Here is a 26,427-nt window from a genome sequence, read left to right on the forward strand (position 1 = left end):
GGTGGGGGATATGAGAATAGTAAACTTCAAAGCAGGTTTTGAATTGCTGTAACAGAGGTATTCTTCATGGGATCTTGCTGAATTCTGGGCCAATTACACACATTCTCATACAGTGCTACGAATACATTCTCAAAGCAAAATGTCAGACTGGTAGAATAAATTATTTCCCTTTTATAATAAATAAAATCGTTCAGACAGCATAATAATAGGTTGCTGAAAAGTTGACTCAACACTTGCTCTTGCAGCTGTATAATTTGGCCTATAACATAAAATTTATTTAGCGCTGCATTTCTAAGGTATACTCATACCTTATGCTGTGTACACATCAGAGAAATCAGATTTAGAAAACTGGGGTTGCAACTGTTCAAAATTTTGTCTTATTTCTGGCAACTTTTTGCTTGTATCTTAAAAGTATCTTAAAAGTCCTCATTTGAGCACCTTGCCAGGGTGAGCCTTTCACTGATTTGGCAGAAACGTGCTGTATGGTAAACCTGGGGGGGTCAAAAAAGACAAGAGAAAGTCAGGGAAAGTTACAGAACAAGTTGTTTGAAGAGACTGAAGCCAGAAAAGGGGGGAGACAAGAGCAGGTAGCAAGAAGGTGGGCCTGATAAAACCACATCTTAACAGTATAAAATTCGGCATGGAGAATTACCAGAATGTAGAAGCTACCCACATTTCAGAGGCATTAGACGGAAAAGATTGTTCTGTAACTAGAATAAACAAAGCAAAAACTGTCTCTGGTTTTCATTCAACCAACACTGAATGTGGGGCTCCCCCCCTTCTCCTACCCCACATTTAGTGGTATTCAAATGCAAAGTTAAGGTTTCTCCCAGCTGTGTATGCTGGGCAGATCAAAAATCCACTCAACGTTACCACCCAGGACTAAGAGACAGGTTTCTGCAAACCCCAAGAAGAAGAAGAGACTGGATTCACACCCCGCCCTTCACTCAAAGTCTCAGAGCGGCTTACAAACTCCTTCCCTTCCCCTCCCCACAACAGACACCAAGTGAGGTAGGTGGGGCTGAGAGAGCTCTGACAGAAACTGCTCTTTTTCAAGAACAGCTCTTGTCAGGACTATGGCTTGCCCAAGGTCATCCAGCCAGGTGCAAGTGGAGGAGTGGGGAATCAAACCCGGTTCTCCCAGATTAGAGTCTGCGCACTTAACCACTGCACCAAACAGGAATGGGAAGGTGAAGGGAAGGGGAGAAGGACTGGGGGCTTGTAGGGCAGAAAGCAGGAAAAGTAGAGAGGAAGGCAGGGGGTGAAGGCTGAGAAGGTGAGAGAGAAAGCAGAGTGTCAGAAAGGGGTGGAAGATGGCGGACTGACAGCCCAAGGAGGAGAGCCGTAAGATTTCCCCTCCCTTACAAGCCGAGCAAAGGAGGGGATGTGTGGAGAAATCTGCCTCCATGGTTCACCTGCTGTAAGCCAGGCATTTTTGGGACCCTCACCGAAGAGGCCCTCCATACCAAAGTTCACTCCGAGAAGTCAAATCTCCTGGATTGTATTAAACAAAACACTGTACATCGTCAGGAAGTTGTTCAACAGCTTTCTCAATCGCTTGTTGGACAAGTAGCTGATGATTTTCTGTCTTTGGGTGAGTTTAGATGGCACGTTGTGGAAACAAGATGCTCTGGCCAGGCAGAAATTCAAGAGATGTTATGATCTCACTTAGTGTTTTGCAATTAACATGAAGTTTGGTGTGGTTCAGTGCCTGTCTTTGGTTGCAAAAAAAGAATGGACAACCCAGAGTCAAAACCTTTCCATTGCAGAGAACAGAGACTTTCAAAACCCTAACCCTACATGCAGAACAGAGCAGGTTTGAGGTTCAAAGGCGTGATGCTCCTTGAGTAGTTATTCTGATGGTTGTACCTGCTGCATTAACCGCCCTGCTCTGCATCTTTGAAATCTTTGCAAGAAGCTGGTTGTCAGAAACAAACATTCTGAATCTACATTTCAAATTTACATTGACAGGGGACTAATCCCAGCTTCAGTAGAGCTCCCAACCCCCCAAAGCCAAACAATGCTCGTGTGCCATTTCACTGAGTGAGGTTTTACGGAAAAGCTTTTGAGCAGACTGTTCCCCAAATCTGCAACGTTGCAGGATGGTCGCCCGGCCGCTTTCTCCACAGTTGCTGTGATGCTACTAAAGGCCTGCTGCAGGACTGGACTGCCATGAGCAAACTTGGCTTTATTTAGCAGGGCAAGGCATTCATTCACTCTGCTAGTCAACAACACCCAACCTCCCTCTCTAAGGCTACAAAGAGCCTTCTTTTTTCTGCCTGTGCAGATCTTGAACAGAAAAGACGGGTGTATCTTCAGTCTGAATCGTACAGCACGCAGACGCCTGAGAATGTCTTCAGCTGATGCTCTTTTTAAACAGGTTAGAGTTTTAAAAGCAAAACTCTCTCCTCCTGAGGAAAAGGGTCTGTCATAAAGAAAAAATTGGTTCGTTGATGTCAGGTGCAGGAAGGTGACACAGTCCACATTGTGCCGCTAAAACTCCAGCCACTCTGTCATATAAATACAGTTTGACGGGGATATCTCGCCACCTTCGTGGCAGTCGTCAAAAACCTAAGGACAGACAAAATCGGAGATCAATACAGCTTATTGGTAGAAGATCGATAATGTTTATTTGTTTAAATGTATATATTTAGCATATGCCTTGACCTGGACAGCCCGGTCTCCACAGATCTAGGAAGCTAAGCAGGGTTGGCCCTGGTTAGTATTCGGATGGGAGACCACCAAGGGATACCAGGGTTGCAACGCAGAGACAGGCAATGGCAAAACCACCTCTGAAAGTCTCTTGCCTTATTAAAACTGGTACTTTGAGCCCAATGCAGTCAAGGGAGATTCCAACACAAGGCAGTTTTGGGCTAAAGCTCAAAAGACAGGCAGGCCAATGTGAGGAGGGAATCCCCCAGCAGAGAAAGCCCAACCCCCAGTCCTCCTTGACCTGTTTTAAGGATGAAGGGGAGCCCATGCTGCTGATGCTAACTGATTTTCAGGCTTACACATGTGTGTAAAGCAGCAGACTTCTCCCAGAGGGGCTGGCCTGAGTGGGTTTGCAAAATAACAGTGCCAATCATCCGGCGGGGGGATCAAGTGGCTAGATCCATTCCCCTCCCAGACAAGTGGTTTGTGATATACAGCCCCATGTGCATGACGCTTTGGTGCCTACATGGGGCCTTTCAGCAATTCACATGCAAAACCCAGCAGGACACACATTTCTTCACGCAGATGGAGATGTAGGTGAAAAGCTTACTGCCATGAGCCTCTGCATGGAACATGGCCAGAGGGGGTGCTCAGCAAACTGACATTAAACTAACCTTTAGCAAAGCCATATGATGCATTCTAAATTGCTACGAGGCATTTGGAAACCAATCTTGGATGAAAAGCAGAGTAAAAGTGTATTATTATTATTATTATTATTATTATTATTATTATTATTATTATTATTATTATTATTATTATTATTATTATTATTATTATTATTATTATTATTATTATATCATCATCATCATCACCACCCTGTCAACAAGAGTGGGACTCATCCCCTGACCTGGATAGCCCAGGCAAGCCCGATCTCATCAGATTGCGGAAGCTAAGCTGGGTCGACTCTGGCAAGCACCTGGAAGGGAAACCTCCAAGGAATACCAGAGGCAGGAGCAGACTTTATTCAGGCTGAATATCCTCCAGGCCCCCAGTAGGGGTCAGTCACCAGAGACCACCATGACTTCCAGGTGCACACACACTCCCATGCACACACACATGCACATATGAAAAATACAGAGAGAGAGACAGACAGACAGACAGACATCCAAAAGGTCTTACAAGGCAGTCCCAACTCTAACACAGCTTTGGTTGGGTGACAATCCATTTTTACTTAAAACTTTTATCAGATACAGGACTGTATACTAGGTATACTGCAGACTGTGGCCAACCTAATGAACAATGAGCTTACATTATTCACATCACATATAATGCTTAAGGGGCCACTTACTGGACAGAGCCCACAAGGGGTCCGAACTAAACCCGTGGGCTGGATGATGGGGTTCACCGCTCTATACAGCTTCATGTGTCCATCCACGCTACCGACTGTTCCTTCTTTGGCAGCAATTATGGTCATTTCCACCTTTCCGTCATATATTAATGTGTTAAGAATGGTTTCTATGTCCTCCATTGACAATTCCACCTATTTTTGTTGGAATAAACAAAAAAAAAATCAAAGTAGCCCTATTAAACAAAGAAAGTGGACTGATCTTTTAAAAATAGAATGTCATTCTCAGTACAAGATAAATGCAACTACTGGAGAAAAATGGCTCTTCTTCAGAATTATGCAAGAGTTCTTGGAATTAAGTTCTTACTTAACGAGGTTTCTAAATCTCCCTTTAACATTAATCAGGAACTCAAAACACCCACATGTTAAATATCTCTTACAAAATCCAGAACACCTGTGTAATGGAAACAGTAGTCTAACTCTAAAGAAAAATCAAACAGAATTTAAAGAAATGATGGGATATTAAAAGTGCCATAGATAGGGCAGAATCCCTAGTTTAAAAATTAATTTGAAACAAGCCCCCTGGGAGTGGGGCTGGAACGACTGGACAGAGAGTGGTGGCATTACCACCAGGGTCAAACTCATTTCACCGGGTCAAATCCTTTCTACTTTGTGAATACCTAAATCCAGCCATTCACAAGAGAGAGAGATCTGGCAACTCATCCAGTGGATCTCATTCAGTATAAAGCAGCTTCATGTATTCACGTAACTGGAGGAGAATAAACCGGGGAAGAGATGGTGCTTGAAAAAGGTTTTCACCCTGAAACAAGAGAAGTTAGTGTCTATCCATACGTAAGCCCTAAGGACCCAAGGTGGCGTAGTGGTTAAAGGGTCTGGCTAGTATCTGGGGAATTCCCGCCCTGCCGTGGATGCTTGCTGGGTGCCCTTGGGCCACTCACACATCCTCAGCCTCAGCCACCTCACGGGGTGTTGGGAGGATAAGATGAAAGAGAAGAGAATGATGTAAGCTGATCTGGATCCCCACCAATGCTCCCTCTGAGCTGTGGAGTCTTGTGAGCAAAAATTCTGCTTTGGAAGAGACTGGCATTAAGAAGAAGAAGAGAAGAAGAGGAGATTGGATTGATACCCTGCCCTTCACTACCCAAAGAAGAAGAAGAAGAGACTGGATTTATACCCCGCCCTTCACTACCCGAAGGTGTCTCAGAGCGGCTTACAAACTCCTTTCCCTTCCCCTCCCCACAACAGACACCCTGTGAGGTAGAAGAAGAAGAAGAAGAGATTGGATTTATACCTCGCCCTTCACTACCCAAAGGTGTCTCAGAGCGGCTTACAAACTCCTTTCCCTTCCCCTCCCCACAACAGACACCCTATGAGGTAGGTAGGGCTGAGAGAGCTCTGAAAGAAACTGCTCTTTGTCAAGAACAGCTCTTATCAGAGCTACGGCTTGCCCAAGGTCATCCAGCCAGGTGCAAGTGGAGGAGTGGGGAATCAAACCCGGTTCTCCCAGATTAGAGTCCACGCGCTTAACCACTACACCGAACTGGGGTAGTGAGTGAGCAAGTTGGCGGCTGCATAAATTAGTTTGCTCTGGAGCCATCCCTTCCTGAGCTAAGACAGAAATGTGTGAGCCGGAGGATAAAGAACTGTGAGCTTGCTCACAATAACTCAGCTTAGAGGGAACACTGGTCACCACAGGGGACAAAGGCGGGTTATAAACGACGTAAAATAAACAAATGATCAATCCAATAAATCCTAAACTAAATACATAAATACCCTTTAATAAACATGAAGTATAGCAGAACAATAATAATATACAGATCTCTTGTGTTGTCAATTACAAGAGGAAAGACCAAATGCTGCCTGCATTACAAAGACAAAACTTCATTACTCGTACAAAACTTTTTTCTAAAAAACGCAGGCGATTCCTATGTCCAAAATACAAATAAAACGTAAAAGCTATGTCCACAATATTCCTGGAATTAAAGCACCAATGATATGAATTGTGCATATCGTGCTGGACCACATCCGACGAGTGCAAAACATATTTGCAACTGCCCCTAAAAGATAACATGTTTAGAACATTAAAGGAAGCCATCTTCCTACAGCACCCAAAGCATGTCGATTTCAACAGGCCCCTCAGAATCATCAGGATAAGGGAGGAAGAGTAAAAACTAGTTTCACAGAAGCAGCTTTTGAAACCAAAACCAGCTTCACTGATCTGGGACCAAAGAGAAGAATGTCTCATTTCCAGTCTCTGGCAAGCACAGCACTGGAACACAGGAGACAGTCCAAGGAAAGCCATTCAGCCTCACCTTACTAATGCCCAGTTCGCTGATATATTTCCACACCTCGTGCGAGGATGCAAATGAGCTGTTTCTCTGGATCATTGGGTTCTGCTTGCTTTCACGAGCGGCTTCAGCCTACAAAACACAGGGGACACAAACAGATTTTGGCAGCCTTTGTTTACTGAGAAGGGCATGTTCCTCAGCTAGTTATCCTAGAGATATTCATCCGGCAAGCATTTTAAGCAGATGTTCCTCCGCACCAGAAGAATTCATTCCCGGTATTCCCAGTAGTCGTGTATGGCTGCGAGAGTTGGACTATAAGGAAGGCCGAGCGCCGAAGAATAGATTCTTTTCCCTTGGACTGCAAAAAGATCAAATCAGTCAATCCTAAAAGAAATCAACCCTGACTGTTCCCTGGAAGGCCAGATAATGAAACTGAAGCTCAAATACTTTGGCCACCCAATGAGAAGGGAGCACTCACTGGAGAAGACCCTGATGCTGGGAAAGACTGAAGGTCAAAGAAGACGGGGACGGCAAAGGATGAGATGGTTGGACAGTGTCATAGATGCAACGAACATGAAATTGAGCCAACTTCAGAGGACGGCAGGAGACAGGAGGGCCTGGCGGGAGATGATCCATGGGGTCGCGAAGAGTCGGACTCGACTGTGCGACTGAACAACAACAACATTCTCTCTCTCTCTCCCCCCCCCCCAGGATTTCCCTTTTAAAACGAATGTGGCACAGCTCAGACGGCAGAGGGATTTTCAAATGTTCACGGCGTGCATCATGAAGGCTCAGACTAATTTTTGCAGTTCTTGTTTTTTTGTTCTGAACGACGGACATGTCCAAGGTCAAGTTAATTCACGCCAAAGTATTCCCCGTTACTATGTATGGGTGCGAAAGCTGGACAATGAAGAAAGCCGACAGGGAGGAAGTTGATTCATTTGAAATGTGGCCTCGGAGGAGAGTTTTATGGACACCACGGACTACCAAAAAGACAAAGAAGTGAGTTCTAGATCGAATCAAGCCTGAGCTCTCCCCAGTAGCTAAAATGACTAATCTGAGACTATCGTACTTTGGTCACATTATGAGAAGACAAGAGTCACTGGAAAAGACAATAATGCTAGGCTGGGGTCATTTCGTAGAAAAAGAGGTGTAGGAGCTCATCAGCATAACTTATTAGCATAACTTATTAGCATATGCCACACCCCCTGGCATCACCGGCAGTGTGTCAGAAGGCAAAACCCACCGCTCACACTCCACTGGACTGTTTTGGATTGCTAGCTATTGCGGGGGGGGGGGAATGTGCAGAGGAGGGAAAGCTTGTACCTGAAGGTGGGCCGGGAGGGGGCTCTGCAATTTACCTGCCTGCTTCTTGCTCCTCATGGCCCGACTGAGGGCTGCTGGGAGCAGGGGGTGGGGTTTGTTGCATGTGCCCGCCCCCTGAGCTCCTTACTGCCGGAGCTCTGCTCCTGTGCGCTCCTGCAGGAAATGACCCCTGATGCTAGGAAAGCTGAAGGCAGCAGGAAAGGAGGAGCACCCGACATGAGATGGATTGTCTCGGTCAAGGAAGCCACAAAGGCCCTCCCGTTTGCAAGACCTGAGCAAGGCCGTTAACAACAGGACATTTTGGAGGACATGAATTCATTGGGTCACCACGGGTTGGGAGCGACTTGACGGCACTTAACCCAGAGACATGCCCACCACTGTAACAAACAGGAGCGGTTTTAGGGGTCCCAACCCCACATATTCCAGAGACCTCTGTGTGTGTGTGTGTGTGCGCGCACGCGCATGAGCTTGCAATGCTTCTTCAATAGAACAGTGGGATTCCCCCCAAAAAAAAGCACAGTGGGAAGCCCCCACAGTATTTGAGATCATCTGGAGGACCCTGTGCTCAGTTCAGGCACAACTTGTCTGGCCCCTTTATTTCTCCCATGTAAACCAGATTAAACGTAAAACTACTTCAATTAGGGTCAAAGGGGACCTGCAGGTGGGTGTGGGCAGAGTGTCCACCTGGACACTACCCCACAGCCTCTATGGGAATCGGGCAGAGCTAAGCTTTGTATTCAAAATGGCAGGGGGCAACCTGTCTCTAACCGCTTACAGGACTCTTTTCCTTTTCCTACAGAGCCACAGTGCAGCATTACAGCAGGGGTCTCCAACCTGTTTGAGCCTGCAGGCACCTTTGGGACTGTGACACTGGGCAGCGGGAACAACCACAAAATGGCTGCCGCGGGAGGTGGAGTCAGTCACAAAATGGCTGCTGCGGGAGGTGGAGCCAGCCACAACATACCCAGGTACGTGGTTATATATAACTCTAAGAGTACTTCTTCACCATTTCAGGCAGAAGCAATGTTTAACAGGATGCCTTGTAATCTGTGCGGCCAATCAGAAGCTCTGCTGGGCAGAAGTCCCGCCTAGATTCAGCCACTTCCTAAAAGCACTCAGTGGGTGCCAGGAAAGTGTCTGCGAAACCAATGCACCCAGGACCTCTGGACGACAGCCCAGTTCAGCTGGGAAAGAGAAAGAGAGAGGGGGGGGGTGCCGCGGCGAGCGGGGGGGGGGGGGGCAAAATCAGTGTCACATCCGTGCTCTGGCAAGCACAGTGGGAATGGGTGTGCACCGACACTCTTCCCACCCCACTTGCAACTGCGCATTTCCATGTCCCCATGTAGGTGCGGCCAGAGACTGAACTATCCCATGCAAGGAATCATAGAGAATTAAAGCTGCTGCAGGGGAGCTGCAAAAGACGTGCTCCACAGGGCCCTTGTGTCTGTGATACCGCTGCACTGGATCCAGCTTCATACCTAGAACCGAATCTGAGCTGCCTGCAGAAGCCTACTCCGGGTCCAGTTTCACGGTCACACAAGAGTGTGGTGGAGCCTTGCAAATTAGTCTTTCTCTCAACTGTATTTACCTGGCAAATGAGGGGGTTTTCTCCCCAAAATTATGGCCAATCACTAATGGTTTTGGGATTACAGGGGACATTTAAATCCCCACTCCTTCCATGGAGACTTGCTGGGTGACTGTGACAGGGGCAGGCCAGAGCCCACTTACCAGGGTTCCCTCTAAGCTGAGTTAGTGTCATTGGGTGGCCAAAGTATTTGAGCTAAGAGTGTGGTGGAGCCATGCAAATTAGTCTTTCTCTCAAGTGTATTTACCTGGCAAATGAGGGGTTTTTCTCCCCAAAATTATGGCCAATCACTAATGGTTTTGGGATTACAGGGAACATTTAAATCCCCACTCTGCCATGGAGACTTGCTGGGTGACTGTGACAGGGACAGGCCCGAGAGGGAGCCCACTTACCCGAGGCCAGAAGGTGTACCTCATAAGGAAGAAGAGGAGATTGGATTTATACTCTGCCCTTCACTCCCCACAACGGACACCCTGTGAGTAGTGTTCCCTCTAAGCCGAGTTAGTGTGAGCTAGCTCACAGTTTTTTAGCCTCCAGCTCACACATTTTTGTCTTCGCTCAGGGAGGATGGCTCCAGAACAAATTAATTTAGGCAGCAGCCGAATTGCTCGCTCACAACTTTAATGCCAGTAGCTCACAAAGTAGAAGTTTTGCTCAGAAGACTCCACAGCTTAGAGGGAGCATTACCCGTGAGGTAAGCAGGGCTGAGAGAGCTCTGAGGGAACTGCTCCTGAGAGAACAGCTCTGAAACAACTTGTGGCTGGCTCAAGGTCACACTAACAGCTGCATGTGGAGGAGTGGGGAATCAAACCCGGTTTTCCCAGATTAGAGTCCGTGTTCCTAACCGCTACACCAAACTGGAAAACCCAGAGGAGCAACTGAAAGCAAAAGGGCGCATAAGCTGCTTGGGAGAAGCCTGCTCAGGCATGGCCAAACCTCCGGGTGGAGACAGTGAGGGCTAATCACCCTGGAGACAGGTAGAGCCAGCAGCAACTAGCAGCAGCTGGGAGTAGCTGGGGCAGGAGGTCAGCTAAACCAAGATGTGCATTAAAAGGTAAAGGTAAAGGTTCCCTTGCTCAAAAGCCAGTCGAATCCGACCCTAGGGTTGCGGTGCTCATCTCCGTTTTAAAGCCGAAGAGCCAGCGCTGTCCGAAGACGTTTCCGTGGTCATGTGGCCGGCATGACTAAACACCAAGGCGCACGGAACGCTGTTCCCTTCCCATCGAAGCGGTACCTATTTATCTACTTGCAATTTCTTGCTTTCGAACTGCTAGGTTGGCAGGAGCTGGAACTAGAGACGGGAAATCACTCCACCATGCGGCGCACTCGGGTCTTGAACTGCTGAACTACCGACCTTCCACAGCCTGCAGTTCAGTGTCTTAACCACTTGAGCCACCGCAGCTCCTTAGATGTGCATTAGGACACGGCTTAAGGGGGGGACAGCAACTTAGGCAGGCAGGAAGGGTGCTGTTAACCACTCCTTGCTCTGTATGAATGAAGGTCTGAATAAACAAATGCTAGAACTGACTGGGGTGTCCTGCATGTGCTTGGAGGGAAACAGGACCAATGTCCTGACTACAGGGAGCGGTGGCGCAGGGGACTTTTCCCTGCTTAACAATAACGTCTGAACTGCCATGCTTTGGCCGTTCTAGCCCCGTGTTGGTGTGAGCAACCAAGCCTTGTCCTAGCTCATCGTCTACCCGGCGATTCGAAAGCTTCGGCAAGTAGATAAATTGGGGACCACCCTTCGGGAAGGTGTCAGCTGCCGAGGCAACTTCTGAGGCGCGGGGACCGGAAAGATGAAAGAACTGTGTCGGCTTCCCTGCAGTGGAGCGAGTCGGCCAAGCGGTGGCAGTGTGTGGCTGCACAACATCAAGAAGCCAGACATCATCAGCCAGCCGACAAGATGCCGTAGGAACACGACTGACCCAGACAGCAGATGAAGCCCGGCTAGCTGCAATGTGTGTGTAATTAATGCTGTATGCTTGTCTTCCCTATCCCCACAAATATTGTTAGTCCAACTGTCTCAAGAGTAACTGTAAATCGCTCTGAGCCCGCAGGTATGTGGGAAAGAGCGATCAATAAATCGAAAGCATTATAATAATTATTATTATTACAGGTTACCTGGGAGATGCCCAGTCCTGCCACATGGACCCTGGGCCAGTGGCACTCTCTCAGCTTAACCTACCTGAAAGGGTTGCTGTGAAGATCGGATGGAGGAGAGGAGACAGTGGTAAGCTGCTTTGAACATACAAACATAAGAGCAGCCATGTTGGATCAGGCCGGTGGCCCATCTAGGCCAACACTCTGTGTCACACAGTGGCCAAAAATACCAGGCACCATCAGGAGGTCTACCAGCGTGCCCCCACCGAACAGAAATGTACGGAATAAATGAATCAAATATATAAATAAATGATCTGCTACCACTTGTGAGGTTGTCTTTTCAGAAAGAAAATTTAAATTAATCCTGGCTGCAGTCCACGGACTTGCAGAGGAGTTCCACTTGGCTTCTGGCAGGATTTTCCGCACAAGGTGTTCTTATGAATATCTTGAGCTTCTTCAAGTTAGCCAGCCAAGAAGAACAGTCCCTACAAAAAGTCCCCCAAGCCGGAAGCCCTTCTGAGATGTTCTTGGGGCTGCAGCACCTACATACCATGAGCAACGAACCTGGACACAAAATAAGGAAATTGGAAGCTTACTCACCTTGGTCTGCAAGAATTTAAAACACTGTTGGTTCAGAACCTCTACAAATTCAGACTCAAAATCCTGGTCACTGTACCAAGCGCCGCCTGTCACAGAACGATCCGGCTGAAGGTTGTATAACATATACACCTTTTTCTTGGAAGCCTAGTAAATGAAGAATACAGCGATTTTGTTCAGTTGGAAAAAATGGTTATCGCCACATGGCCACAAAATACATGCTCATGCAGCAGCACATCACTACCAGGCATCAACGCAGCCATGGAAATCCCTTAGCCTTCTACTAATGGGTCTGGGACCAACAGTAGGTCAATTTATTTATTTATTTTATTATTTCAATTTTTATACCGCTCCATCCCTGAGGCTCTGAGAGGTTTACACGGAGGTTTTATACTTCCTAGCTAGGGCCACACTGGATGGGGAAGGTGAGTGCCTATCAGGCACCCTGCCGGCTTGTTGTACTTCTGTGGCTCTTCTTTCTTTTCCCCTTCTGCTACGGTGTCTCGGCATGCTCCGGCCCGGCGTGGTGTTTTCTCGGCGTGGTCTGGCTCGGCGTGGCTCCGCAGCGTCTCCTTCTGGGCTGATTCTTCAATCCGCGACTGTGCGATGACTGCTTGCACTAGCCTCTGTCCTGATTGGCTCCGGCTGTGCTGAGTCGCCGCGTCGCCTCGTCTCTAGATCAGTCCCGCCCGGAATGCTTGCTCGGCCGATGTTGATTCGCTGCCATGTTTCCAGCCGGATCGCCTTGCTGCCCGTTGCCGCCGCTAGCACCACCGCTCCTCCTTGTTCTTCCTTGCCGCTGCAGCCACACCGGACGGTGGTTGCCCCCCTGCACCTAGGCAGGTACCCATTTATCTACTTGCTAGGCTTTCGAACCGCTGGGTAGGCAGGAGCTAGGACGAGGGCCGGGAGCTCACCCCCAGCCACGGTGGGACTCGAACAGCCTTATGGCATGTTCGTTGATGAATTACTGCAGGCTTTAGCTGCCTGCGCCACCGCTCCTTGGACATAAATAATGCAGTTATTTAACAGCAAAACCACCTTTTTCTTTTCTTTCTTTTTAAAAAAGAAGATGACAAAATGCACAAAGAGGAGCACAGCACAACTAGAATTACGTAATAGTTGCACTGGAGACGTAACTTCAGCAAGTAGGTTTTTCTCATCTATGAATGACAAGCTTCACCTACTAAAATGCCCTCTTCTGTGCAAGTATTTAAAAAATCCAGGAGTCAGGTTTCCATTCAGCCACCTCACCGACACAGGCAGGAACAGGCTGGCCACAGTCCAAAAAGGCTGAAGCTAAAGGCAGGCCATAGTTTGAAAAGGCTGAAGTTTACTGTATAATAGTTTTCTTCTTCCAAAGACAGGCATTTTCTACAATTCTCCACTATGAACGCAGGTGATATTCAGATACAAATTACTTTTAAAAATCAAAACAATCACATTTTTAACTTTTTAAAGTTAGGGCAATAAGTTCTAAAAATAACCATATTTAAGACAAAAATCTAGATTTACTGCAAGTATTTAATTGCTTCAAACTGAATTTATGAACCTCATGATTTACAGGAGGTAGCTTTTCTTTGGGGGGAAAACAGCTTCCTCGGTGCTCACACAGCACAACAGGCCATGTACTCTGACATCCAGGGATCAGCAAGTTCCCACAGGTAGTCTCCAATGATCTAACCAGCTGACTTTTTATATTCATTTTATGCTTAGTCACTACCGAATCTCTGCAACTGGCTCAGTCCTCTAATCCTGAACATCAGCCCAGGAGCATGGCCTTCCCCAGCCACATGATCTGGAGCATGATCTGCCCCAGCCACAATCACCAGCTCTTCCTTCTGGCTGAGATACTTTACTTTTTGAATGCTGATCTGCCCCAGCCTCAATCACCAGCCCTTCCTTCTGGCTGAGATACTTTACTTTTTTGTGGCAGTGAGGGGGCAGGTCGGCTACAGACCCACACAAAAAGGAAGACCAGAAAGAAGGAGCACAGTCTCACGCTGATTCCAGCCAGCCCTCGTCTATAAAAGCCTGTCGAAGCTGCAGCATGCAACGGAAACCCCATCTGAAGCTGCAAACATACGATATCTAAAAATAAGCAATGCTCTGTCTAAAGTGTTTTGTACAAAATAGTAAGAAGAAGAAGAGATTGGATTTATACCCCGCCCTTCACTTGGAGTCTCAGAGCGGCTTACAAACTCCTTTCCCTTCCCCTCCCCACAACAGACACCCTGTGAGGTAGGCAGGGCTGAGAGAGCTCTGACAGCAACTGCTCTTTTTCAAGAACAGCTGTGCCAGAGCTTGTGACTGACCCAAGGTCATCCAGCAGGTGCAAGTGGAGGAGTGGGGAATCAAACCCGGTTCTCCCAGATTAGAGTCCGCGCACTTAACCACTACACCAAACTGGCATGAAGTGAAATGTTTAAGAAAACTATAGTGTATTCTCTGGGGGTTTATAAAGAGTCTATTTGGTTTTACAGCAATGTGTTTTTACTGTCAGAGCAACAAATTAGGCTGCACTTTTTAAAGGAAGTGTGAACACTATAAATGATTTAAAATTTGCTTTCTCTTGGAGATTTGAATTGTGATTTAAATCACCTTGATCTGACATCAGTCCAACAAGGCTATGATAATCCCATGTCCTCCTGATTCCTCAATGCCAGCTATACAATCAATGCCACCGCTAGTAATCATCTTTACAGCAATACCTTCTGAAAATCTGAGACTCCTTCTACAGCAAACCGCTCAGGGAGTCAGGATCAGCTGCAGTGCCCCATGAAGTGGAGATCAACTCCCAGCTGCTACTGGGCAACATATGATGCAGTTATTAGAAAAAGAGATTTCTCCTGAGCAAGTTCCCCTTGAGACCTTTGCAGGAACCACTGCCCACCACATGGAGACTGCCCATTCAAGAGACAGCACTTCTGTTTTCGCCACAGAAGCTTAAAGCCTGCAGTGAAACCCCAGCTCAACCCTGCATCTGTTTGTCTGCCTTGATAAGACCCTTCTGGACTCCTCACTTCCTTCAAAATTAAGAGCCACTCACCGCTACAGACTTCACAGCTTTAATGAGTTTCTTGCTTTCCAAGTTCTTTAGTATCTTGTTGATCTCAGTTAAGGGAAGATTACTTTTATATCTGATATCCCGGCTCCAAATACCTGTAAATACAGACAATTCAATTAATGGCATAAGGCATCACACATCGTCAAGACACAGTGCTTATGTTAGTTAATACAGTCAACGTCCAGTTTACGTATGCACAAGCTCTAGATCACAGTACTTCCTTTTGCCCTAACATTTTTCTTCTTCCTCTGAGACAGAAGGAGGACGAGGAGGAGAGGAGATTGGATTTATACCTCACATTTCACTACCTGAAGAAGTCTCAGAGTGGCTTACCTGAAGAAGTCTCAGAGTGGAATCTCCTTTCCCTTACCCTCCCCACAACAGATACCCTGTGAGGTAGGTGGTGCTGAGAGAGCTCTGAGAGAACTGCTCTTGAGAAAACAGCTCTGAGAGAACTTGTAACTGACCCAAGGTCACACCAGAAGCTGCATGTGGAGGAGTGGGGAATCAAACCCGGTTCTCCCAGATTAGAGCCCGCGCTCCTAACCACTACACCAAAGCCCTGATCTAAAACCAGATAATCCCAGAGCTGTGGCATCAAATTAAAAAAATAGAGGCTCAAGTTTTCCTCAAATGCAGCTCAAAACACGAAGATATTCAGTGAAATCATTCTGTGTTACTAAAAGAAACCTAAAGGGAAATCTTTGAAAGTCTGGGATTTGGCAGCTTTACTATATGGAGGAATTCACCACTAACTGAAGACCAGTAGTTAGGAAACCCTCAATGCATTCCTGGTCACAAATCACTCACCTGCAGAGCCTACTGCTTTCGCAGCTGGCTCTGAATGCTTTTGCAGCTATTTCTGAATGCTATTTAGCCAGAGTGTTACTATCTTTTGTATGGCTGCAAGTGGAGGTGAAAGGGAAAGGTGGGGTACACACATTTCAATTAAATAAATAAAAATGTACACAGAACCCTCATTCATCGAAGCCAAGGCCACATGTGATCTTTGCTCTTTCTACACACGTGCAACTTTCTACACACGTGCCACATCTCTGCTCTTCTGACAAGATGCTAGTCCATCCCTTCTTGAAGGGAGGTGCAGTGTTCAGTTCTAGACCCCACTCCTTGGAATCGTCTCCCCCAAAAAATGAGCTTTCAGAAGAAGGCTTAGGGCAGTGATGGCGAACCTTTTAGAGACCGAGTGCCCAAACTGCGACCCAAAACCCACTTATTTATCGCAAAGTGCCAACACGGCAATTTAACCTGAATACTGAGGTTTTACTTTAGAAAAAACAACTCATACATTAACTTAAGATGATCCAAACAAAGTAAGGAAAGCAATCCCAAATGCTTTCATTTACTTAAAATTATTTGGCAGAGAATTCAACACTTTAATGATGGTCTGGGCCTGGCTGGGGCAATGGCACGCGTGCCCACAGAGAGGGCTCTCAGTGCCACCTCTGGCACCTGTGCCATAGGTTCGCCACCACTGGCTTAGGGCATTTCATACGTTTCTTGTGACATCCAGTTCTAATGGCACGACGGTGCTCCATTCTTAATGAAACGTCTTACTGCAATTCTGCTTTTTAATTCTTGTCCTTGAACATTAAGGAAAAAGGCAGGCTTCTAACCATTTAAATAAAATCTATAATAGCCGTGGATAATCAAAGAGCAACAGATGGTGAGTGCTTTCGTGAAGTGCACAGGTGAGTGGGTCACCAGGAATGGGAGGAAGAAAGTGAGCCCCTAACTCCAATACCTTTGTTGCCTGCATCCTCTATAATTTGATAGACCAATTTCTCTTGATTGTCAGATCCCTTCATTTTACTGCAAAAGACAAAGTGGAGCAGCAGTTAGTTTGTAAAGTGCCTGGTGGATTGGATCATTTTAGAACCGCCAAAAAGGAGCTAAAACAACCAGCTAGCATGTAACAAAAATAAGGCCTTCATACTAGCTGGTCATTTAGGAACAGAGCTTTTCGTATGCACAGTGAGGTGGTTACGGATGACAGAGCCCATGGGGAATAAATATGCACACTTGACATAAAGTACTTCTGATAAATATGGAATAGAAATGGACAATCTCAGCTGGAGCTTTAAAGTTAGACCAGCTCCATACTTTTTCACACTAAATCCTTCCCTTCCTCCTGTTTGATTAAGCATGCTGGTGTACACTGTCTCCTACACAAGAAAAGTGCTGCCAAGTCACAGCTGACTTGTGGCAACCCATGCGGTTTTCAAGGCAAGAGACATCTAGAGGTGGTTTAGCCATTACCTGGCTCTGCGTAATGGGCCAGGATTTCCATGGTGGTTTCCCTACCAATTACTGACCAGGGCTGATCCTGCTTCGCTTCTGAGGCCTGACAAAGTCAGGCTAGTCTGAGCCATCCAGATCAGGCCAGGCACAGCCTAGTTGTTTTTATATTGTCAACTTACAGCCAAACTACAAGGCCATGGGTATAAATGAAATAAATAAATAAGTGCACCAAGTCTGGCCTTGAGAACCTGGGAGACTGATGAAGGCATGAACCGGTGACACGCGGATTAAGACTGTTTCGTCTAAGAAAGTATATTGCGTCCTACGTTGTGTGCAATTTATTTCTAAACATTTCTAAAGCACTGCACCTTGATATAGCTAAAAAGCAAAAACATTCATTTAATAAAACACACTGTTTTCTAAAATTAGGAAGAATCAAATTATCTGACGATTATGCAGATTATACCCCTCTAGATGGTAAATGCTATATTTAGCTGCAAAATAACATTGTCCAATTCCGCAGGGCCTGCAAGACGGAGCTCTTCCACCAGGCTCTCAACTAGGAGCCGCCCACCATTACCCACCAACCATTATCACTATCAAGATCCGTGGCCCTGCATGGAGATCGAGCCACAGCGCGGCGGGATGCTGGAATACCGCTGAATCGGGATTTTAGTATTACATCTTATAGCACGCCACCTTTAATTTACTGAATGAACAATCAACACTGCGAGCACTTTAATTGTTAAATGTTTATTGTATTACTGGTTTAATTTGTTTTTAATTGTTTTATGTGGACTTGGCACACGGTGCCTATAAATATGTGAGCCGCCCTGAGCCCGTTCAAGGGGAGGGTGGGATATAAATCCTAATAATAATAATAATAATAATAATAATAATAATAAATAAATAAATAAAAATAGTAATAATTTAATGATTAGATTTGCACAATGTCTATATCAAAAAGTGTTAATGGGAAATTTAATTTAAATCAATTATATAAACCCACCCTTTTCCTTGGCAATTTAACTCCCTCTACCCTGTGGCAGCTTTGGGCAGTCAGCAAGATAGATAGATAGATAGACAGACTAGGGTTCCTCAGTACATACCTACGAACCGGTGGGGGACACATGCTTCCCCGCCAGAAGATTCTTGCTTGTAACACAGGCGGTGCACTATTCCGTCGCCCAGACATGATGTAGGCATGTAGCTGGGCGACGCTCTGGTAATGGGACTGGAAACTCGATGGTACCATCGCGTTTCCAGCCCCATTGCTAGAGCATCACATCCTGCTTCGCTTCTGAGGCCTGACAAAGTCAGGCTAGTCTGAGCCATCCAGATCAGGCCAGGCACAGCCTAGTTGTTTTTATATTGTCAACTTACAGCCAAACTACAAGGCCATGGGTATAAATGAAATAAATAAATAAGTGCACCAAGTCTGGCCTTGAGAACCTGGGAGACTGATGAAGGCATGAACCGGTGACACGCGGATTAAGACTGTTTCGTCTAAGAAAGTATATTGCGTCCTACGTTGTGTGCAATTTATTTCTAAACATTTCTAAAGCACTGCACCTTGATATAGCTAAAAAGCAAAAACATTCATTTAATAAAACACACTGTTTTCTAAAATTAGGAAGAATCAAATTATCTGACGATTATGCAGATTATACCCCTCTAGATGGTAAATGCTATATTTAGCTGCAAAATAACATTGTCCAATTCCGCAGGGCCTGCAAGACGGAGCTCTTCCACCAGGCTCTCAACTAGGAGCCGCCCACCATTACCCACCAACCATTATCACTATCAAGATCCGTGGCCCTGCATGGAGATCGAGCCACAGCGCGGCGGGATGCTGGAATACCGCTGAATCGGGATTTTAGTATTACATCTTATAGCACGCCACCTTTAATTTACTGAATGAACAATCAACACTGCGAGCACTTTAATTGTTAAATGTTTATTGTATTACTGGTTTAATTTGTTTTTAATTGTTTTATGTGGACTTGGCACACGGTGCCTATAAATATGTGAGCCGCCCTGAGCCCGTTCAAGGGGAGGGTGGGATATAAATCCTAATAATAATAATAATAATAATAATAATAATAATAAATAAATAAATAAATAAAAATAGTAATAATTTAATGATTAGATTTGCACAATGTCTATATCAAAAAGTGTTAATGGGAAATTTAATTTAAATCAATTATATAAACCCACCCTTTTCCTTGGCAATTTAACTCCCTCTACCCTGTGGCAGCTTTGGGCAGTCAGCAAGATAGATAGATAGATAGACAGACTAGGGTTCCTCAGTACATACCTACGAACCGGTGGGGGACACATGCTTCCCCGCCAGAAGATTCTTGCTTGTAACACAGGCGGTGCACTATTCCGTCGCCCAGACATGATGTAGGCATGTAGCTGGGCGACGCTCTGGTAATGGGACTGGAAACTCGATGGTACCATCGCGTTTCCAGCCCCATTGGTAGAGTGTTGCCCGGCTACGTGCCTACATCACGTCTGGGCGACAGAATAGTGCAGCGTCTGTGTTTTCCCTGTGGGAATGGTCCCGCGAAGAACTATACATCCCCCGACGAATTAAGGTAAGTACTTGGGAGCCCTGAGATAGACAGACAGACAGACAAGGGCCACAGAGTACAACTGGCACTGCCTGCCCCTTCTGCTCCATTCAGCCATACAGAGAAACTGATTGCTGCATTCTGCTGGTTCACCACCATTGCATAAGCAAAGAAGAAGAAGAGAAGAGATTGGATTTATACCCCGCCCTTCACTACCCAAAGGAGTCTCAGAGCGGCTTACAAACTCCTTTCCCTTCCCCTCCCCACAACAGACACCTTGTGAGGCAGGTGGGGCTGAGAGAGCTCTTGACAGAAACTGCTCTTTTTCAAGAACAGCTCTTATCAGACCTATGGCTTGCCCAAGGTCATCCAGCCAGGTGCAAGTGGAGGAGTGGGGAATCAAACCCCGTTCTCCCAGATTAGAGTCCGCACACTTAACCACTGCACCAAAAGCAGAAAGAGCCCCAATGCTTAAACACTGAAGGTTACCCAGCATTTTGAGATTCCTTGATTCTATAGAGAAGGCCAGTGCTGCTTCTCAGAAGATCCAGTTGTCCCTAAAAGAAAAAAGAAATACCATGTTAACATTTTCCCCTATTTTTACTCTACTGTTTTCACACTAGGAAGCAACAGAGTCCATCAAAAATTTACAAAATTAAAAAAAAAAATAGATGCAATTGTATTGCTTGGCAAGATTTGGTTCCAAAAGCTTTCCCCCTTAACAATCACTTGATTAAAGAAAGAAACAAAATAACAAACTGCTCAATGACCAGTCTGACATAATTAAAACAGAACAATTTACAACTATAACCCTAAAAAAGAAATGTTAGTGGAACTTTTTGATCCAGATTATTACATTTATTTATTTAGAACAGCTATATCCCGCCTTCTCGCAATGCCCAGTGTAGCCTGAATAAGGCAGTATAAATAAGCATAAATAAGATCAATTTTTGACTTGTGAGACAATTTGGTTTCTCCTGTAATAAGGAAAACAACAAAGCAACAGGGCAGATCCTCCAAAAACAGGCTTAAAACAAAGTGACACTTCTATCCCGCCCCAGTATATACCAGTACAGATTTTAACAACTATCAGTAAATACATTACAAGTTTGAGATCTGAAAGTGTAACTAGTCCTTTCAGATACCCTAGCAAAATTATTTTAGGACTGGCTGGGTTTATATATATTCCGTCACCTTGTTCAATAAATGCAGCGTTTTCAAAAATGTTGCAACATAGCAGTATAAAAATGTGTATTAAAATCTGCCTGATTTCCTTGGCAAAGGCAACAGACAACTTCTACAATATTATAAATGTGGCTCAATTTATTCAGAGTACCTCAAGCTCAGCTATAAACACTGCACTCCTAAGCAGAGTTACACCTTTCAAAGCCCAGTTCCCTCAACGGCATTAGAACGGTGCAACTATGCTTACGTGTGCTTTTGGGGGGGGGGGTGCTTGCTGTCAAGCCACAGCTGACTTTGGTGACCCCATAGGGTTTTCAAGGCAAGAGATGTTCAGAGGTGGTCTGCCATTTCCTGCTTCTGCGCCATGACCAGTGTTCCCTCTAAGCTGAGTTAGTGTGAGCTAGCTCATCAGTTTTTTAGCCTCCAGCTCACAATTTTTGTCTTAGCTCAGGAAGGGATGGCTCCAGAGCAAACTAATTTGTGCAGTAGCCAAATCGCTGGTTCACAACTTTAATGCCAGTAGCTCACAAAGTAGACTTTTTGCTCACAAGACTCCACAGCTTAGAGGGAACATTGGGACCCTGGTATTCCTTGGTCTCCCTTCCAAATACTGAGCAGGGGCGACCCTGCTTAGCTTCCAAGATCTGAGGACATCAGGCTAGCCTGAGCGATTCGGATCAGGATGTACTTAGGACAGCACTCACAAACTACTAAACAAACTTCCACAGAAGTAACAAGTCAGGCAAGCAGCCATGTGCCCCAGTGACCTCCATGGACAAAAGCCAAATCCCACCCACTGAAACAAATGAACAAATAATCATGTCCACAGTACAGTTCTTTAGGTAAAAGGTAAAGGTTCCCTTGCTCGAAAGCCAGTCGAATCCGACTCTAAGGTTGCGGTGCTCATCTCCGTTTCCAAGCCGAAGAGCCAGCGCTGTCCAAAGACGTTTCCGTGGTCATGTGGCCAGGATGACTAAACACCAAGGTGCACGGAACGCTGTTCCCTTCCCACCGAAGCGGTACCTATTTATCTACTTCCAATTTCTTGCTTTCGAACTGCTAGGTTGGCAGGAGCTGGAACTAGAGACGGGAGCTCACTCCGTCATGCGGCACGCTCGGGTCTTGAACTGCTGAACTACCGACCTTCCACAGCCTGCAGTTCAGCTAGAGAACCTGGTATGAATGCCCATTCTGCCACAAAAGCTTGCTGGGTGAGCCAGGGCCAGTCACTCTATCTCAGGTCTCAGCCTGACCGACCCAGCTGGCTTGTTGTTGTGGGAATAAAACGGGGGAGAACAGAACAATGTCATAAGCAGTTTTGACTCTCCACTAAGGAGGAAAGCAGAGTATAAATAAATACCAAACAAACACTTCCTGTATCTGACATAGCTGCCTTCAGCTGTGAAAGTTTGTATCACACTAAATCTGGTAGTCTTTCAAGTGTCAGAAGGCTCTTTGTTATTTCAGCTGCAGTAGACTAACAGGCCTACCCTCTACCCCCTGGAATGTAGCATTTTAGACTATTTCCCAGTTCGAGAGATTCAGCACGTCCCCCAGTTTAGAAACTCATGGAGCTGGAAAGTTCTTACCATAGAGAGTAGCCTGTTAATGGCCATGGCCCGCTGCTGAGCTTCCATGTGGGGCATATCATTCTGAATCACCTGGTCCGTGATACCGTGGGGAAATTGATGGCACAGCTCAAGGATCCTGGGCAAAGTAGAACAAGCAAGCAAAAAATACTCAGATGCAGGAGGCACACTGTACACCTCGGCTGTCACTCTGGTCTCTTCCCTCCACTGTAGCAAACTTCATGCACCAGTGATGCTGGCTGAAGTTTAGAACTGGGGAGTGTTGGACGGGCAGATGTAAGAATCTGCTTGTTACACGGCAAGGCCAATACCGAATTCAGCTGGGTTCTGCTACTGCACCCATCCTCTCCCTCCCCCTCGCCCAAAGTCACCCGGCATTCTGCAAACTATACAAAGCTGAATTGTTCAAGAGAGCATTTTTACACAAGGAAATAGGGCTATGGAATTATCGGGATGATGCTTTGATAAAGGGAGTGTGGACCAGGGCTATTTTTGGGCAGGAACGCACAGGAACGGAGTTCCGGCTGGCTCCCAAGTTGGCCACACCCAGCAGGAACTCATTTGCATAATAGGTCACACCCAACAGCAGAAACTCATTAGGATTGGCTACATTAGGGGTGTGTGGCCTAACTACACAGTAGTTAGCCCTCCAGGAAAGCCTGCACACCCCAGGGCTCCCAGCCTCCAGGATGCGGCCAATGCAGCATACCCCATGGCAAAGCAGGTCTTGGGGAGGAGGGCTGACATCGCATCGCCTGTGTCCTAAGGTTGCCAACTCTCCGGGTTTGGAAATACCAGGTGATCCGAGGGTGGAACCTGGGAATGTGGGCTTAAGGAGAGGGCGGGACCTCAGTAGGGTCTCATGCCATACAGTCCACTTTCCAGAGCAGCCATTTTCTACAGAAGTGGAATAAATGTTTTAATTAAGTAAATACGCTCTAGTCCCTTTATTCATACGGTCAACAACCAGCACAAACCACAATACACAATATGCCAGAATTATACATTAACCAAAAATAAAACAATAAATAGATGGGTTACATAAAAATGATTTAAAATAGATTACAGATTAAAATGAATATTGTTAAAAATGTTGGTGTACTGCATAGAATATCTTTGTGAATTTTACAAGCAGCTGCAAAAAATCTTGCACAAGAAGCTGTAGTCTGCAAATTGATGCCCCTAAGAAGCTTCCTTAAAAACTAAGCTATATATATGCAGACCAGCGATCAGTTATAATTCCGGGAGTTCTCCAACCCCCACCTGGAGGTTGATCAACCAATACAAACAACTGTGACATAATCACTAAGAACTTATTTTATGTAAATGTCTATGCAATTCACTTATATTACTTATAACATTAATAGATACCAAAGAAGTTTAGGTAAAGGTAAAGGTGCCCTTGCTCGAAAGCCAGTCAAGTCCGACTCTAGGGTTGCGGTGCTCATCTCTGTTTCCAAGCCGAAGAGCCAGCGCTGTCCGAAGACGTTTCCATGGTCATGTGGCCGGCATGACTAAACACCAAGGCACACGGAACGCTGTTTCCTTCCCACTGAAGTGGTACCTATTAATCTACTTGCAATTTCTTGCTTTCGAACTGCTAGGTTGGCAGGAGCTGGAACTAGAGATGGGAGCTCACTCCATCATGCGGCACCCGGGTCTCGAACTGCTAAACTACTGACCTTCCACAGCCTGCAGTTCCTCTGTGATGAATAAAATGCTTAGGTCAAATAACTGTCCGAAGTGTGCATGCATATGAAAGCTCATACCTTGAATAAACCTTTGTTGGACTTAAAGGTGCAAAGTTCAATGTGGCAAAGTTCTATAAATATGATGAAACACATTTATTGGGGCTTTTGTGGGTTGGGATTCGAAATGGTATACAGTTCCTTTGAATCTTAGCCTACTGTGAAACTGAATTCCTGTTTGAGTCTCAGTTGAGTTCAGTAAACTAAGTCTTTATGATTGCTGGATGACTTTGGGAATTGCTTCAGAGGAGACTGATACATAGAACTTTGAATGGATGAAGAAGGTGACAATTAAAAGTTCAGAGTATGTCTTCAAAAACAATTAGGATATATTTAAGTCAAATACAAATTATATTACCAGTTGTTATACATCCTTTCTTCTGTTACTCTCCCCACCCCTTGGCTTCCCACAGTGCTCCAACCTCCAGCCCATTTCTTAAATTTTCTTCTATTTTCCCTTATCTTTTAGTCATAATCTACCGGTAACATTTCTTTCACCTATTGTTCTCTTAGAATTAACTTTCTTCTAATAACATTACCTTTTCAATAACTGTCAAAGCAAATTAAATTGTCCTTTACATCCCAAGATGTTCAGAGTGTCTATATGGACAGTTATTTGACCTAAGCACTTTATTCATCAGAGAGGAATTATATGCACTGCAGAAATCTTTGGTATCTATTAATGTTATAAGTAATATCAGTGAACTGCATAGAGATTTACGTAAAATAAGTTCTTAGTAGCTATAGCACGACTGTTTGTCTCGGTTGCCCACCTGGAGGTCGGCAACCTCCAAGTGGCACCGGGAGGGCCAAACGTCACAACGGAAGCCCGCTCTCTGGAAACGGACGGAGGCCGACGAGCCCTCCGAGGAGCCGGGGTTACCTGCTCTCGATCTCCAGCGGCTCCGGCGCCTTCGCCTCCGCCATGACGACGAGCCCCGGCCGTCCCGGCGTACGCAGCCCCGGCGCGCAGATGACGTCACCAGCCGGCGTCGCCAGAAGCTCCGGTCGCCTTGGAGACGGCGTCGGCGCCCTTCTGCCTTCCTCGGGAGCATCGACCGCGGGGTTTGGCAGGCGAGCGAGCGACTTTTGCAGGTGTGACGCCGGGGACGGGGCGGGCGGCTGCAGGGGAAGGTCGACAGCCTCGCCGGCCCTGGCCTGTGCCTCGCCCTTCCTCCTCCTCGCAACGGAAAATCTCATGAGTCTCACAACAGCCCTGCGAGGTGGGCTCAGCCTGGGGCTGCTCGGGCCTTCCTGCAGTCTCTGAATAGAAGAGGCGCCGTATCGGGGGTGGCTGTCCGGGGTTTCTTGAGGTGCTAAAGGCGCTGCCTTAACCGGGTTCCGCTTTACCTGAAGTGGTCGTAGCCCATAAAAGGGGAGGATAAGGCAAGTAAATTGGCGTATAGTTGCATGGTCATATAAAGGATCCCTTTAGTCTCTGTAAATCTTCAGGACTGTAAAGGAGTCACCTAAAGGAACTTGAGTTGCGGTCTGGGGATAGGTAGATTCTGGAATGATTTAGACTGCAGCTCCAATATCTAGCTGCATTCTAGCAGGAATTCCTTCATTTAGGGGTATAACCTACATTGCCTTCTCAGAAACCCACTTTAGATCACTCTCAGATCTAAATCATAAGTGTTACACTGGCGTATCAAGAAAATATGGCAGCATAAGACTGAGTTTCTGGCACAGGCCCCCAGCTGCTGATTTCTATTTGGGATTTTTGTGTGCATTCTGTCACTTGAATTCCCTTACCTTTAAGACCAATTAAAGTTTTATTCTGGGTATAGGGTTTTGCGTGCTTGTGATATTTCTTTACAGATAAATGCTTTTAAACAAAAAAATTGCTAGATTTTTTTTTAACCAAAATACTTTTATTCATTTTCATTACAGAACAGAATAACATATAACAGGTTTTCAGCATACAGACACATTATACTCAGTCAGGTAAGACAAAATTTTATGAACATACATCAAAAATCAAAATAATTGCTAGATACAGTATATGCAGTCCCACCATGAAAATAATCCAGCAAGCATGATAAGACTCAGTTTACTGAACTGGGAGTCAAACAGGAATTCAGTT

At 45.9% G+C, this 26,427-nt stretch overlaps 2 protein-coding genes across 4 annotated transcripts in view; one reads left to right on the forward strand and one right to left on the reverse strand.

The window, feature by feature from the left end:
- Positions 1-1,203: 1,203 nt before the first annotated feature.
- POLR3F (polymerase (RNA) III (DNA directed) polypeptide F, 39 kDa) lies at positions 1,204-25,295 on the reverse strand. 3 transcript variants are annotated; one of them, XM_015410564.1, is made up of 9 exons: positions 25,225-25,295; positions 22,594-22,711; positions 20,309-20,376; positions 16,747-16,814; positions 14,967-15,079; positions 11,921-12,064; positions 6,367-6,438; positions 4,001-4,192; positions 1,204-2,571 (listed from the first exon to the last, which is right to left on the reverse strand). In XM_015410564.1, the coding sequence occupies exons 1-9, from the start codon at positions 25,266-25,268 to the stop codon at positions 2,494-2,496; spliced, it is 897 nt and encodes a 298-aa protein (XP_015266050.1). In that variant the 5' UTR covers positions 25,269-25,295; the 3' UTR covers positions 1,204-2,493. The 3 variants fall into 3 exon arrangements, with proteins under 3 accessions (XP_015266050.1, XP_015266049.1, XP_015266051.1); XM_015410563.1 differs by having other exon boundaries at positions 6,331-6,438; XM_015410565.1 differs by lacking the exon at positions 6,367-6,438.
- A 966-nt stretch (positions 25,296-26,261) lies between these two features.
- Positions 26,262-26,427, forward strand: part of DZANK1 (double zinc ribbon and ankyrin repeat domains 1) — a 59,917-nt gene continuing 59,751 nt past the window's right edge. Inside the window, exon 1 of the mRNA XM_015410560.1 lies at positions 26,262-26,288. The gene's annotated coding sequence lies outside the window, so the exon portion shown is untranslated. The remainder of the gene's footprint in view (positions 26,289-26,427) is intronic.

The sequence above is a fragment of the Gekko japonicus genome, unplaced genomic scaffold (genome assembly GCF_001447785.1).
Source record: "Gekko japonicus isolate JY-2015 unplaced genomic scaffold, Gekko_japonicus_V1.1 scaffold3457, whole genome shotgun sequence".
In the NCBI taxonomy this organism is placed as follows: domain Eukaryota; kingdom Metazoa; phylum Chordata; class Lepidosauria; order Squamata; family Gekkonidae; genus Gekko; species Gekko japonicus.